General features: G+C 47.1%; 1 protein-coding gene across 1 annotated transcript in view; it reads right to left on the reverse strand.

Annotated features, from left to right (window-relative positions):
- Positions 1-4,295: 4,295 nt before the first annotated feature.
- The window catches only part of PI4K2A (phosphatidylinositol 4-kinase type 2 alpha), a 40,802-nt gene continuing 28,972 nt past the window's right edge, over positions 4,296-16,125 (reverse strand). Inside the window, 5 exon segments of the mRNA XM_073595511.1 lie at positions 4,296-5,915; positions 8,336-8,395; positions 12,976-13,109; positions 15,187-15,286; positions 15,370-15,431. Coding sequence (XP_073451612.1) covers positions 5,754-5,915; positions 8,336-8,395; positions 12,976-13,109; positions 15,187-15,286; positions 15,370-15,431 — 518 coding nt within the window. The 3' untranslated portion in view covers positions 4,296-5,753.

Below are 16,125 nucleotides of genomic sequence, written 5' to 3' on the forward strand. Positions count from 1 at the left end.
AGCCTAAGAGTCGGGAATGCATAAACTTGAGGTTGGCAGATCTGCAGTACATTGCACAGGAGGACACCCTTGTGGAGCTCCCAGGACGATGGAAAACTGACACTTGGGGGGTTCACAAATCAAAGTGATCTAAATCGCGGTGACCAAATTCTGAATGATTAAGCATTCAAGCTCTAAGGTTAGCCTGAAGCAGCCCAATATTGGCATGGGTATGAAAAGGGCAACTGACCGGCTGTATGACTGTGGATGGAGGTACTTGTATTACCGCCACCATTCTTGATTGAAACCTTCAATTTGCACTCAGATCTGACATGAAAGGATCTTATGGACAATTCTTGTCAAGGTCAGAGTCAGTTTGTGGGCGCACACTTGTAAGGGGGGGGGTATCAGGCTTTGGGGGACATTTATCAAAACACGTTAGTGGCATTAGATGGAAATTAGATTGCCTCTGGCTTGGCAAGATCTATGTGCCAGTAAATGTGACCCCCTGTGCCTGGAATAGATTACTTAGGAGACAGATTTTCACCCCAACCGGACGCACCATGAAGAAGTGGTCGGTGTACTTTACACCCTGCTTGCTTCATAGACTGCATGGAATACCCTCCGCTCTGTGTTCCCGGTGTGGCACGGCTGATGGCACGTTCTTTCATCTAATGTGGGAATGTCCACCGATTAGAAAATACTGGTCAGAGGTTACAGCCTTCATTAGCTCAATAACTTAGGTACCTAATATATGTAACCCCCTGCGATACCTATTAGGATATATAGATGATGAAGGACTGTCTAAGAACGTACAAACCTTTCTACGTATACAGTGGAAGCTTGGTTTATGAGTAACGTGGTTAACGAGCATTTTGAAAGACGAGCAGCTTTTTTTTTTTTAAATTCTGACTCGGTTTGCAAGTGTTGTCTCGCAAAATGAGCAGAGTTCAAGCTAATGCAGTATAGCATTCGGCCAGAGGTGTGGGGGCGCCAAGGACACTCAGAATGGTTTGGAGCCGTTCAAAAATACTCAGAAACACTCGGAAATGCTCAGTTCCTGAGTGTTTCCGAGCCTTTCCTAGTTCAGCCGAGCTGTCCCCACGTATTTCCGAGACTCTCCAGCGCCCCCCCCCCCCCCACCTCTGGCCACATGCAATATTGCATGTAATAGAAGTCAACGCGGAACAAATTATCTTCATTTCCATTGACTTCTATGGGGAAACTCGCTTTGATATGCGAGTGCTTTGGATTACAAGCATTCTCCTAGAACGGATTATGCTCGTAATCCAAGGTTCCACTGTAGTAGTTCTGTTTTTGCCAAAAAAATCAATAACCATGCATTGGAAATCTCAACCCTCACCTACCATAACCTTTAGGCTCACGATTGTTAACTATGCTATCCCCTTGTATAAGTGGACATATGAAGCCGGAGGATGCCCTAAAATTTTTTTTTACAAGATTCCTGGGTTAGCTCAGACCGTCCCATACCTCCTGCCCCCTGATCTGTGGGATGAAACCAACATTAGATTATGTTAATTGTATGAATATGAATAAACGGTCCTTCTATGTGTAACGTCCTACATACACACAATTAACCACCACTGCGCCTTGGAGCAAATCAAATAAATGATGATAAACATCAATTGGTGAAGCCTATCTAAAGCTGCCACTTAGTGTATAATAGTATATGAAAAATATTTTTAAATCTTGTGACGTGATAATGGTGTATTACAACCCACGTGAAGAATAAAAGTGTGGCGCTATTCTAATCACTCTTTCCGTAGTATTACCATTACAAGTGAATATCCTAAACTAATAACCCCTTTGTTCAAAGTGTGTGAATCAAATAAATAGTTAGTGAAAAATAGTGATACTAAAGATCAAAAAACAAAAAACAAAAAAACAAAAAACAAAAAACACCAAAAACGCTATGAAATGACTTCAGTGACTCAGTGATATTGCTGAAAATCGCAGATGTGTCAATCCTATAATTAAGTGTGCAGTTGATCAATAACACACTCAGCATGAACTTCGTGACTAAATAACATGAAAGTCCAATAATAGGTGCACATATGTGGAATAAAGAAAGTCCGTGATGAAGATGCACAATAAATAGTGTCACAGCAAATCTTGGAAGTTCCTGAAATAAACTTGAACTCTCCACCACACCTCTGTGTTCAGTGTTCCCTCTCCCAATAGACAGTCTCTTACCAACTCTGTATGCCTCCACTTTCGTATGAGGCTAGCAAGCATAAGAATATCCAGGCAATCAGAAGGGGTTAAATGTATTCCATTCAGGGACTCGTTCCATATGTAAATGAGAAAGAACTCCCAATAGTGTGATAACGTAAAAACTTTTAATATACACACTACAAAATACACTTCAAAGGATGCACTCACATTGTGTCAATTTTATAACAGCACATCAAAAAACTCCACGGAACTCTGTGCACAGCAATCTCAACAAGGCAACCTGGGTGGTCTATCCTAAGGTTTTCACATAGGGTATGTGGTCACGGAGGACCTAAGTACCACCAGCGTGTGTAGGGGTCTATCTCACCCACTCCTCGCTCGCTCTTCCAATAACTCCTCCGTCTCCCTGACAAGTGAACCGCAGCCCCTTGCTCTCTTAAGCCACACAGTCTCTGGTGTTTATCCTTCTCTCGGCCTTGCCCCCGACATGTTTCGCTACAACTGTAGCTTATTCATGGGATCCCATGAATAAGCTACAGTTGTAGCGAAACATGTCGGGGGCAAGGCCGAGAGAAGGATAAACACCAGAGACTGTGTGGCTTAAGAGAGCAAGGGGCTGCGGTTCACTTGTCAGGGAGACGGAGGAGTTATTGGAAGAGCGAGCGAGGAGTGGGTGAGATAGACCCCTACACACGCTGGTGGTACTTAGGTCCTCCGTGACCACATACCCTATGTGAAAACCTTAGGATAGACCACCCAGGTTGCCTTGTTGAGATTGCTGTGCACAGAGTTCCGTGGAGTTTTTTGATGTGCTGTTATAAAATTGACACAATGTGAGTGCATCCTTTGAAGTGTATTTTGTAGTGTGTATATTAAAAGTTTTTACGTTATCACACTATTGGGAGTTCTTTCTCATTTACATATGGAACGAGTCCCTGAATGGAATACATTTAACCCCTTCTGATTGCCTGGATATTCTTATGCTTGCTAGCCTCATACGAAAGTGGAGGCATACAGAGTTGGTAAGAGACTGTCTATTGGGAGAGGGAACACTGAACACAGAGGTGTGGTGGAGAGTTCAAGTTTATTTCAGGAACTTCCAAGATTTGCTGTGACACTATTTATTGTGCATCTTCATCACGGACTTTCTTTATTCCACATATGTGCACCTATTATTGGACTTTCATGTTATTTAGTCACGAAGTTCATGCTGAGTGTGTTATTGATCAACTGCACACTTAATTATAGGATTGACACATCTGCGATTTTCAGCAATATCACTGAGTCACTGAAGTCATTTCATAGCGTTTTTGGTGTTTTTTGTTTTTTTGTTTTTTGTTTTTTGATCTTTAGTATCACTATTTTTCACTAACTATTTATTTGATTCACACACTTTGAACAAAGGGGTTATTAGTTTAGGATATTCACTTGTAATGGTAATACTACGGAAAGAGTGATTAGAATAGCGCCCATTATCACGTCACAAGATTTAAAAATATTTTTCATAATTGTATGAATACACCTAGATTACATAAGGATCAAAACAAGCAGATTAGATAGATGTTGCGCATGTGCCCCTCAGCCGTAGCTAATAGCCCGAGCCTCACGCACTCCGGTGGGGGGGCGGGGGTTAAATATCCATCGTGAACGAGGCCTAAGTGCTCTAGTCTAGCATTACAAATTGCTTGCATTATGGGCATTCGTCTTTGGTTATATACTGCCGCAGCAGCTGTCAGACTCCCATAGAGGAGGACAGGCTGCCAGCAGTGGGGCTGGACATTAGCTACAGCTGGAGAGCACACACACAAAACACCAGAGCCTCATCCACTGGGTGTGAACAGTGCCGGGACAAGGTCATCCAGGGCAAAGATGTCCCCCTCCATTCATGATGTGCAACCTTAGGAGGATCCTTTGCCTAAGAGTCTCTCGCTTGCCAAAATCACTGCCGCTGTCACTCCTCCAGTCAGCCTTCTAACAGGAAGGCAACCCCCATCCCTACAGTAAACTGCTGCGCCCAGGGCAGCTGGCCCCCTCACCCACCCCCTTGTCCTGGCCCCGAGTGTGAATGAGGCCTAACTGCTCCCATCTAGCATTGCCTTGCTATGCGACATGATAAATGCCCCCCCCCCCCCCCCCCCCCCTTTGTGTTCCTACCCCAAGGCACAGGCTGATTGAGGGAGCCTACCTCTTGCCGGAGATTCTCCTCCTCGAGGTGGCCCATGAAGGACCATGGAGCTGGGAGCTCGGGAGTTCAGATCTCTGTGGCCAGTCATGTACATATAACAAGGAAACCTTCAATAATATAACTGACCAGCGTCTGCCCATACCTGAAACATCAGTCCTGTGTGGAATTGGGGATCATTCAAACTAGGTGGAGCAAGCTGCATTGGATCAACGCTGATCACCACAAAAGGCAAACAGAGAACATTTGCTTTCTATGTGCCCTGTTCACACTACAATGGAGCCCCTGGGGGGGGGCTGAGCAGTGCGGAAAAATGCGCTTTTCCACAACAGACCAGAGCTCAGCTGGAGGCTTCAAATACTGTCAGTTTCTATGCGCCATAGCCAAGCTGCGGTGCATAGAAATGAATGAAATGTCATTTTGACATTTCAATAAAGTTGAAAGAAAAACATTAAAAAAGTACACAGTGCATTGCGCTTAAACGCGCATCGCACCTCCCATTCCCATAACCTTTCACTAACCGCTGCCCCCCCCACAGTAAAACCCTGTGAGCGCCAGTGTCAACGCACCACGGAAAAATACAGCGGTTGCACCTGCGATCCGGGTGCCAAGACATTTCCGTCCATTCATTTGAAATGGGCGAAATTGCGCTAGACCGCACCAAAAAGTAGTGCATGCGCTACTTTATAAAAAAAAAAAAAACGCACAGTTACAGCAGTGCCATGCGATCCGCCGCATGCAAACGCACTGTGTTTGCGATCTGCGCCTGGGGTGGTGTTAACACTGACACCCCCCCACCTACAGATCGCAAGTGCAGAGCGATTTGAATGCGCATGGACTGTACATTTCCTGCATTGCTTCTGGTTTAAGACCGTCTGGCGCGCCCCCCCCCCCCCCCCCCAGCCTAGTCCTGATTTTTCAGTGTATGTGCGCCCTAAGTTTGGTCAATGCAATCTGTGGCTTTCCAGCACTTTGTGGAGCCACCAACCTAATTTGGTAATTTGGGCACGAAGGCGCCTGTAACCCCATAACCAGTGCAGAGATAATATTGGGCGGAGCCAAGCACGCATTTTTTTTTTTTCTCCATTGCTGAGGCAGCCAATCACATTCTGGTTACAGGCAGTAGTACAATTGAGGGAAAAGAGCAGACTATGCTTGTAGATAATGTAAGATGTCACACCGCTTGCAGAGTTTTCCTTGTGGTATGCATGCAGGTGGAAGGTACGGAGAGGTTAGGTATACATTCCGGACAGTGAACGTCAAAGTGCTGCCATCACCCGGGCCGTAAATTTGCCGCGTTCGTCAGGATCCAGATAAAAGGCGGGTTTGGAGGTCCACTGTGTGTTTTCCAGCCCTCGTCGCCATCCTTGCTCGACAGCGCTTGGGGGTTCAGTCTCTACCACCAGGAGAAGAAGGGCTTTCTGCTCTGGAAGCTCTGTGTATACGACTCGCTGGAGCTTTTCTGGTGTGACCGCGCTGTCTCCACTATGACCGGCGGCATCTGGACCAGCTGCAGCGGACTCCTCCCGTCTTTAAGTGCCTGAGTTAGGTTTAGGATCTGGAAAAAATAAATCACTTTCAAAAGAGTGAAACAGACATTTATTTTCCTCATTGAAGTATCTGATGGGATGATCATCCCCCCCGCTGCGCTTCCACCTGGCTGCGGGTCCCCCGCCACCTTCCCGGGGCTCTCCCGTCCCACCGCAGAACCCGGGACAGAAGCTGGCGGCTCCGCCTGCTGACCATAGAGCTGATTGGGAACCGGAACGGGCCAAATCATCTCTATGGTCTAAGAAACCAGAAGAGACAAGTATTTCGTCACTCCTGGTTTCGTCGGTTGTAAACAAACAATTCCTGGTTTGAAGAAAGCATTGGATCGTACCAATCCTACTATGATCTAAAAGTTTTTAAAAGGAGTAGTACGGCCCAAGCTCGTTTGGCTGTAATACACCTGTGGATCACAGGAGTGCAGTCCGTTCTGCACTCCTGTGACACATTTTCAGCAGGAGCCAGCTGTCAGCTGGCGTCACAGAGCCGGTCGGGATCTTCCCACAACCCTGAACCAGCACCCAAGCTCAGCCTCTCGGCAAGCCGCCCTAAGGCCTGAGCCAGCTGCTCCCGCCCCGTTCACAGCCCAGCACTTCAACGAGCGGGAGAAAAAAAATCCTTCCTGATCCCCCGAGATGGCAATCGGATATTCCCTGGATCAACTTTACCTACAAATGTTACTATCCAGTTATAAATAGAGCAAACTACTGAGCTGGCCAGAACCACCTCTGGAGGGAGTCTATTCCACATTTTCACTGCTCTTACTGTGAAGAAACCTTTCAATGTTTAGAGATGAAATCTTTTTTCCTCCAGATGTAAAGAGTGACCCCTTGTCCTCTGTGATGAGCTTAAAGTGCAAGTTCACATTTAAAATCTGTAAGGTGAACTCACACAGGAGGCGGCGATAGCAGCGCTCAGAACGGGAGACCACCGTGCTGCAGGTCAGCGCGGGGGGGGATAGTCCTTTGTAAGTTCACCGTACAGATTTTTCTGTAAAGGTGAACTTACCCTTTAAAGTGAATAAATCAACACCAAGTTCACAATACAGACCACTTATGTATATATACACACATGGTGATCATATTCCCCCTTATGCATTTATACATGGTGATCATATCCCCCCTTATGCATTTATACATGGTGATCATATCCCCCCCTTATGCATTTCTACATGGAGATCATATCCCCCCCCCTTTATGTATTTATACATGGTGATCATATCCCCCCCCCCTTTATGTATTTATACATGGTGATCATATCCCCCCCCCCTTTATGTATTTATACATGGTGATCATATCCCCCCTTATGTATTTATACATGGTGATCATATCCCCCCCTTATGTATTTATACATGGTGATCATATCCCCCCCCCCTTTATGTATTTATACATGGTGATCATATCCCCCCTTATGTATTTATACATGGTGATCATATCCCCCCCTTATGTATTTATACATGGTGATCATATCCCCCCCTTATGTATTTATACATGGAGATCATATCCCCCTTATGTATTTATACATGGAGATCATATCCCCCCCCATGTATTTTTACATGGAGATCATATCCCCCCTTATGTATTTATACATGGTGATCATATCCCCCCTTATGTATTTATACATGGAGATCATATCCCCCCCCATGTATTTTTACATGGAGATCATATCCCCCCTTATGTATTTATACATGGTGATCATATCCCCCCTTATGTATTTATACATGGAGATCATATCCCCCCCCATGTATTTTTACATGGAGATCATATCCCCCCTTATGTATTTATACATGGTGATCATAACCCCCCCCCCCTTATGTATTTATACATGGAGATCATATCCCCCCTCTTAATCTCCTTCTCTCAAGAGTGAATAAATTCAGTTACTCTAATCTTTCCTCATAGCTGAACTCCTCCAGTTTGGTTGCCCTTTTCTGCACTTTCTCCAGTTCCCCGATTTCCTTTTTGTATCACTGGCTGTTTATCTTCATGTATTTGGTGGATTCCCTGGGATCACCATCACGAGATATGACAAGCAATCATCTGTGTTGGCTGTGACCACATGACTGATCACATTATCACAATGACTGTACAACCATGTGATCTGTAATATGGTGCAACACCCGGCGTCATCCTCATATGTACTGCTACCGAGTCACAATTTGTGGACATCGGTGTACCTCCCTGATGGGTAAGATAAGGCCACTTCTTTAGCTGAAGGGAGCAACAGGTGTTCTGGGGACAGGTGGCATCTGCATCCTGACAATCCCTGAGCATTGAATGGTCTTGTCCCAGAACTGAATGCATGCAAAAGCAGCGGACAATTTACAGCCACTTGACACTGATGAGGAATTGGACAATGACTGGGTGCAGACACAATGATGAGAAATGCATTGAGCCTGAGAGAAATGTAAGAGAAGATCTATAACCTCACCTGTCCTCTCATCACTGCAATCTGTTTGTGGAACTGTCCTCTGTCAAAGCCGGGATCCTTCTGCAGAAAATGACAGATGAGATCATAAGATTAGGACTTCCTGAAGCCTGCATGTATCACACCAACATCAATTATCTCCTAAGATTGGGACTTCCTGCAGCCTGCACACATCACACCAACATCAAACGTCTTCCTTCCAGTAAAGGAAAACCTTCTACAGGGAGACACGGAGGTGGCTGCCATTGCTAAGTTCTAGTCGCTGGACATCTGATTTTTAGTACTTAGAGGAAAAGTTTATAGAGCAAGTCCCCATTCACACTTAGGCCAGCCATAGGCAATTCGAAACTCGGCCGGTCAGCAGGAACTGGCAAAAATAGGCGGTTTGAAACGCAGCCGAATCAGCAGGGACTGGCCGAGATAGGCGGTTCAAAACTCGGCCGGTTCAGCAGGAACTGGCCGAAATAGGCAGTTCGAAACTCATGAGGTTCAGCAGGAACTGGCCGAGATAGGCGGTTCGAAACTCGGCCGGCTCAGTAGGAACTGGCCGAGATAGGCGGTTCGAAACTCGTCAGGTTCAGCAGGAACTGGCCGAGATAGGCGGTTCGAAACTCGTCAGGTTCAGCAGGAACTGGCCGAAATAGGCAGTTCGAAACTCATGAGGTTCAGCAGGAACTGGCCGAGATAGGCGGTTCGAAACTCGGCCGGCTCAGTAGGAACTGGCCGAGATAGGCGGTTCGAAACTCGTGAGGTTCAGCAGGAACTGGCCGAGATAGGCGGTTCGAAACTCGTGAGGTTCAGCAGGAACTGGCCAAGATAGGCGGTTCGAAACTCGGCCGGCTCAGCAGGAACTGGCCGAGATAGGCGGTTCGAAACTCGGCCGGCTCAGCAGGAACTGGCCGAGATAGGCGGTTCGAAACTCGGCCGGCTCAGCAGGAACTGGCCGAGATAGGCGGTTCGAAACTCGGCCGGGTCAGCAGGAACTGGCCGAGATAGGCGGTTCGAAACTCGTCAGGTTCAGCAGGAACTGGCCGAGATAGGCGGTTCGAAACTCGTCAGGTTCAGCAGGAACTGGCCGAGATAGGTGGTTTGAAACTCGTCAGGTTCAGCAGGAACTGGCCGAGATAGGCGGTTCGAAACTCGTCAGGTTCAGCAGGAACTGGCCGAGATAGGCGGTTTGAAACTAGGCCAGTTGAGCAGCGACTGGCCGAGATAGGCGGTTCGAAACTCAGCTGGTTCAGCAAGAGCCGGCCAAGATTCGAACCGTGTGTGGGCAGGCTAAATGTACAAATTAATCGATCGATCGATCAACTTGGGAACAACCAGCCTGCCAGACTCAATTGCGATTATCGCAATAATAACGGTCTTCTCCCGACGGGAATGGCTTCCCTCGCCAGGAGCAGACACTTGCTCAGCAGGAGAGATTCTCCCGTCAGCACTGTCTGTGTTGATGGGGGAACTGTGCTAATATCTTTCCTGCAACCCGTTCTGCTTTTACAACCACTTTATTGTGAACGAGGGATTAGCCTTTGTTCACAATAAAGTGGTTGTAAAGGCAGAAGGTGCATTCTATGCATTAATATAAAAAGCCTTCTGTGTCCAGCAGCCCCCCTAATACTTTACCTGAGCCCCATCCAGCGATCTCCCCGAGTGACACGGCCATCACACAGCAGCGGCGCCATTGGCTCCCGCTGCTGCCAATCCAACTCACTTAGCCAATCAGGAGAGAGAGGGGCGGGGCCGAACCGCAGCTCCATGTCTGAATGCACACAGGGAACTGTGGCTCGGTTCGGGTGACTCCCATAAGCAAGCTGCTTCCTTTGCTTTAACAGGAGGGAGGGGCCAGGAGCACCAGCCAGGGACCCGAGAAGAGGAGGATCAGGGCTGCTCTGTGCAAAACCATTACACAGAGCAGGTAAGTATAACATGTCTGTTATTTTAATAGAAAAACGAGCCTTTACAATCACTTTAAATGTAGCTTTGAAATCGTGAGACTTCTTTTTAAAGCCGCATGTCCGTGTGACTTCGGGTGCGACTTTGAAGACATCTGTGTGGCCTCATCCGCAGATGTCTTTGCAAGTCGCACCCGAAATGGTCAAAAAGTAGTGCAGGATCTACTTTTTCGAATCAAGGCGGCACCGCGGAGTCGACGTTGCGTTGTTTTGAACATGACCATTGCCGACGATAGGGTGCGACTTTGCACGACAAGTCACTCCAATGTGCACGAGGGCTTAGAATTAAATCTGCTACAAATTCTAATTCTCATTTATAAAAAGGTTTGTAATTGTTTTTTTTTTTTATGATAGACCCTGCATCTGCAGCTCTGTGCAAAGACTAGTGGAATTCCAGTTAAATTCTAAGGCTGGCCACACATTATACAATTTTCTTGTTCAATTTCGTTTAGATTTATCTTAAACTATGTAGTACTAGGGCCGGCCTGATTGGATATAGATTGAATTAGTTTATTTTTGACCTCATATTATATGTTTTTTTTTTTTTTAGATTTATCAAAAATTGTATAATGTACGGCCAGCCTAAACCCCCCCCCCCCCCCCCCCCCCCCCCCCAAGACGATTCTCTCTGCCCTGTAAAAGAAAAGAAGTCTATTCTTACCTATTCAAAAGTCGCTCGGGGTCCAGTCACATGATCAGGTCTCAGCGCCGACTTCAGTGTAGAGGTGAGGCAGGGACAACGGCTGCAGAGCCCGGGCAGGGACATCACTCATAGGCTTACCGTTGTCAGCTGTCCCTCCTCTATACTGCAGCTGGTCATGTGACCTGACCGCCTTCAGAATATGTAAATGAGGGCATCTTTTCTCTTACAGGGTATATAGAATAGTCTTAGGCTGGGGGGAGGATTTAGGATTTAGGCTTGGTTATAATTCGACTGAAATTCCACTTTAACCACTTACTGACCGCCCTATAGCATTTTACTGCTACAGGGCGACAGCTGTGCACCGGATCACATGTACAGTAATATCTCGGTTTACGATCATTTCGCAATACAAGGCAATTTTTTTTTTTTTTTTTTTAAATCCTGACTCAATTTGCAAGCGTTGTCTCTCAAGGCGAGCAGGATTCAAGCCCCTGAAGTGTGCAGTACCGCAAGTGGCCAGAGGTGCGGAGGCGCCGGTGACCCTCGGACACAGAGACCCCCACAGACACAGAGACCCCCACAGAAAGCCACAGAGACCCACAGACACCCATTGACTCCTATGGGGAAACTCGCTTTGATATACGAGTGCTTTGAATTACAAGCATGCAACTAGAACGAATTATGCTTGTAATCCAAGGTACTACCGTATATATATTTATATACGTGATACCGCACTTCCACCTGCAGGGGGCGCACCCAGCTTCTGCTCTTGATTATTGACAGCAGAAGCCAATTTGGATTTTGTGTTCCTACAAAGCAGGGAATAAAATCCATGCCTTCCCTTAGTGAAAGCAGCACACAAACACCGGCTAGGCACACAGGTAACCCTTTCATCACCCCTGATGTTAACCCTTCCCAGCCAGTTTCATTAGTAAAGTGACAGTGCATATTTTTTTAGCACTGATGACTGCATTAGTGTCACTGGTTCCTACAAAATATCAAAAGTGTCAGTTAATGTCTGATTTGTCCACCGCAATATCGCAGTCCCAGAAGAAGAAGAAAGAAGGAAGAAGAGGAAATATGTATTGGGATACAGAATACATATTGGCCTAAATTTATGAAGAAATGCGATTTATTTTTTTAATTACTGGATATGTTTTATATAGTTTTCTTTTCTAAATTGGCGCTTTTTTTTATAGCGCAAAAAATAAAGAATGCAGTGGTGATCAAATACTACCAAAAGAACGCTCTACTTGTGGGAAGAAAATGACAATTTTAATTTGGGTACAGTATTGCATGACCGCACAATTGTCAGTTAAAGTAACGCAGTGCCAAAAAGCAAAAAATTGCCTCGTTATGAGGGAGGGGGGTTGTAGCCGCTGTACTAACAATCTGATGTTAGTACAGCAATCTCCCCTGCTGTGCTAACAGGGGGGCGGCACCACGCCAGAACGCTCCGGTCAGCGCTCTTAGGCACTGGCTGAGAGAGCTGATCGGGAGACGGTTAGCTTTTCCCGCATGCCCCCGCTGGTTTTTCCCACATGCCCCTCCGACAGAAGTCGGTCGCTTGGAACGGTTGCCATACACACACACACACGGGACAAATGTCGGTTGGTTTTTATTGAACCGGCCGATGTCACCCGACAATTGGCCAGTGTGTACTAGGTGTTTACACACAGCTGCACAATCAGACTCTAGTGTAACATGTTTCAGGCACTGGGGGTGGGAGGGTTTGGGGGTGTACTGGGACCTGTGTTAGTGCATCTCAGTGGGATTACTGGGCAACAAATCTGGTTTTGTCTATTAAAATATCCCCTTCCCCACCACACATTATGACATATTTCTTTGTTCATGCCTGTGGGGTTTTCTGAGCTTCTATATAGACAACAATAGGAGTCGGGCCCTTCGATTCCTCCTGTGTTGAATTGTAACTGCACTGCCTGCCCTCACGCTGTAAAGCTCTGCACAAACTGATGGCGCTAAATAAATCCTGTATAATAATAATAATAATTTGACTTTACCTGTAGACACAGTTTAGATAGCAGTACCTTAAACAGCTCATAAAGATCTTCCTCTAAGTCTTTGACAAAATTGGGGTCTGAAATTTTGGGCAGAATTAGTTCTTTGATCTCCTGGGAGAACGGGACTTTGGCTTGTGATAACCAGGCCCAGTAAAACGGATCTGTAAAAAAAAAAAGAAAAAAGAAAAGAAAAGAAGGGAGAGACAAATTGTAATGTCAAGACGTCTGGGTCAGAGCAACTCCAAAACTGCAGCTATTGTGGGCTGTTCCCGGTCTGCATTGGTCAGCACCAACCAAAAATGGTCCAAGGAAGGAGAACTGGTGGCAGGGTCATGGGCAGCCAAGGATCATTGATGGAGGTGGGGAGGGAAGGCGGCTCATTGATGAAGGTGGAGAGGGAAGGCGGCTCATTGATGAAGGTGGAGAGGGAAGGCGGCTCATTGATGAAGGTGGAGAGGGAAGGCGGCTCATTGATGAAGGTGGAGAGGGAAGGCGGCTCATTGATGAAGGTGGAGAGGGAAGGCGGCTCATTGATGAAGGTGGAGAGGGAAGGCGGCTCATTGATGAAGGTGGAGAGGGAAGGCGGCTCATTGATGAAGGTGGAGAGGGAAGGCGGCTCATTGATGAAGGTGGAGAGGGAAGGCGGCTCATTGATGAAGGTGGAGAGGGAAGGCGGCTCATTGATGAAGGTGGAGAGGGAAGGCGGCTCATTGATGAAGGTGGAGAGGGAAGGCGGCTCATTGATGAAGGTGGAGAGGGAAGGCGGCTCATTGATGAAGGTGGAGAGGGAAGGCGGCTCATTGATGAAGGTGGAGAGGGAAGGCGGCTCATTGATGAAGGTGGAGAGGGAAGGCGGCTCATTGATGAAGGTGGAGAGGGAAGGCGGCTCATTGATGAAGGTGGAGAGGGAAGGCGGCTCATTGATGAAGGTGGAGAGGGAAGGCGGCTCATTGATGAAGGTGGAGAGGGAAGGCGGCTCATTGATGAAGGTGGAGAGGGAAGGCGGCTCATTGATGAAGGTGGAGAGGGAAGGCGGCTCATTGATGAAGGTGGAGAGGGAAGGCGGCTCATTGATGAAGGTGGAGAGGGAAGGCGGCTCATTGATGAAGGTGGAGAGGGAAGGCGGCTCATTGATGAAGGTGGAGAGGGAAGGCGGCTCATTGATGAAGGTGGAGAGGGAAGGCGGCTCATTGATGAAGGTGGAGAGGGAAGGCGGCTCATTGATGAAGGTGGAGAGGGAAGGCGGCTCATTGATGAAGGTGGAGAGGGAAGGCGGCTCATTGATGAAGGTGGAGAGGGAAGGCGGCTCATTGATGAAGGTGGAGAGGGAAGGCGGCTCATTGATGAAGGTGGAGAGGGAAGGCGGCTCATTGATGAAGGTGGAGAGGGAAGGCGGCTCATTGATGAAGGTGGAGAGGGAAGGCGGCTCATTGATGAAGGTGGAGAGGGAAGGCGGCTCATTGATGAAGGTGGAGAGGGAAGGCGGCTCATTGATGAAGGTGGAGAGGGAAGGCGGCTCATTGATGAAGGTGGAGAGGGAAGGCGGCTCATTGATGAAGGTGGAGAGGGAAGGCGGCTCATTGATGAAGGTGGAGAGGGAAGGCGGCTCATTGATGAAGGTGGAGAGGGAAGGCGGCTCATTGATGAAGGTGGAGAGGGAAGGCGGCTCATTGATGAAGGTGGAGAGGGAAGGCGGCTCATTGATGAAGGTGGAGAGGGAAGGCGGCTCATTGATGAAGGTGGAGAGGGAAGGCGGCTCATTGATGAAGGTGGGGAGGGAAGGCGGCTCATTGATGAAGGTGGAGAGGGAAGGCGGCTCATTGATGAAGGTGGAGAAGGAAGGCGGCTCATTGATGAAGGTGGAGAGGGAAGGCGGCTCATTGATGAAGGTGGGGAGGGAAGGCGGCTCATTGATGAAGGTGGAGAGGGAAGGCGGCTCATTGATGAAGGTGGAGAGGGAAGGCAGCTTAATGATGGAGGTGGGGACTTATCTGATCTCAATCCAGAGCTGGTAAGTATAACACGTTAGTTATTAAAAAATGTAACGGATTTGCAATAACTCTAAACTGAGATAAAGGCACTACAGCTCCACCTGCAGGCTAAATATGAAAATAAATATTTATATGCAAACTTTCATAAATATCTAATAAATTATACAAATCTGAACTCATAGGATTATGTTATTCTTATCATCTGTCAGTTTAGTATATTATTAGTGGACAAGAGATACAAACTCACATGCTCTCCAGGAATCTGGATGCTTTAAAGGGAAGGCCAGACCATTGTCTATAGCAGCAATCTTGATGATCGGTTCTCGTACCAAAACCCAGTCCGAGTCCTACAGAACAATACAACAATAGTCTTCAACAGAACTCCGACACCTCTCCAGACACAAGTAACTGATCATTCACCCATACTGACCCGATTGGCTGCATTCTCCATCGGATAGTCATACTTTATCAGCCAGTTATCGTTCCCTCTGTCTATGGAAAAAACACCAATAAAAAGATTAATGACTAAAATAAAAGTCTAAAATACAAAAGAAAAAAAAATTATTAATACCGATTAGACATTATACCCACACAGTGCATACAGAATTCAGTGACCAGGAGCCAGTAGACACTTTTAAAAATTAAAAGCTGCACTCCAGGATATATGTTAACACAATCTAAATCCATTCATTATGTGTCTTCTTCCTGAATCTCTGTGAGCTTTGTGCATTTCCTCCAGATCTGTGCAGTAATCCAGTGTGACACTTCCTGTAATAAAGACCGCTCAATGCTGCCCCCTCTCCTTGTGCAGGATGACAGGTCTAGTCTCCACCCCCTCCTGTACTTTTCCCACAGCTCTGCTCTCCCTCCTTGTGCATTATGACTAGTCTGGTCTCCGCCCCCTCCTGTAGTTTTCTCCCCTCCTGGTTGGAGCTGCTGGGCCCCTCCCTCTGCTCTCTCTCCTTGTGCAGGATGACTGGTCTAGTCTCCACCCACTCCTGTAGTTTTTTTATTTCCTCCTGGATGCAGTTACTGGGCCCCTCCAACAGCTCTGCTCTCTCTTTGTGCTGGGTGACTGGTCTGGTCTCCGCCCCCTCCTGTACTTTTCCCACAGCTCTGCTCTCCCTCCTTGTGCATTATGACTAGTCTAGTCTCCGCCCCCTCCTGTAGTTTTCTCCCCTCCTGG

This window comes from Aquarana catesbeiana, linkage group LG08 (genome assembly GCF_042186555.1).
Source record: "Aquarana catesbeiana isolate 2022-GZ linkage group LG08, ASM4218655v1, whole genome shotgun sequence".
Classification (NCBI taxonomy): Eukaryota; Metazoa; Chordata; class Amphibia; order Anura; family Ranidae; genus Aquarana; species Aquarana catesbeiana.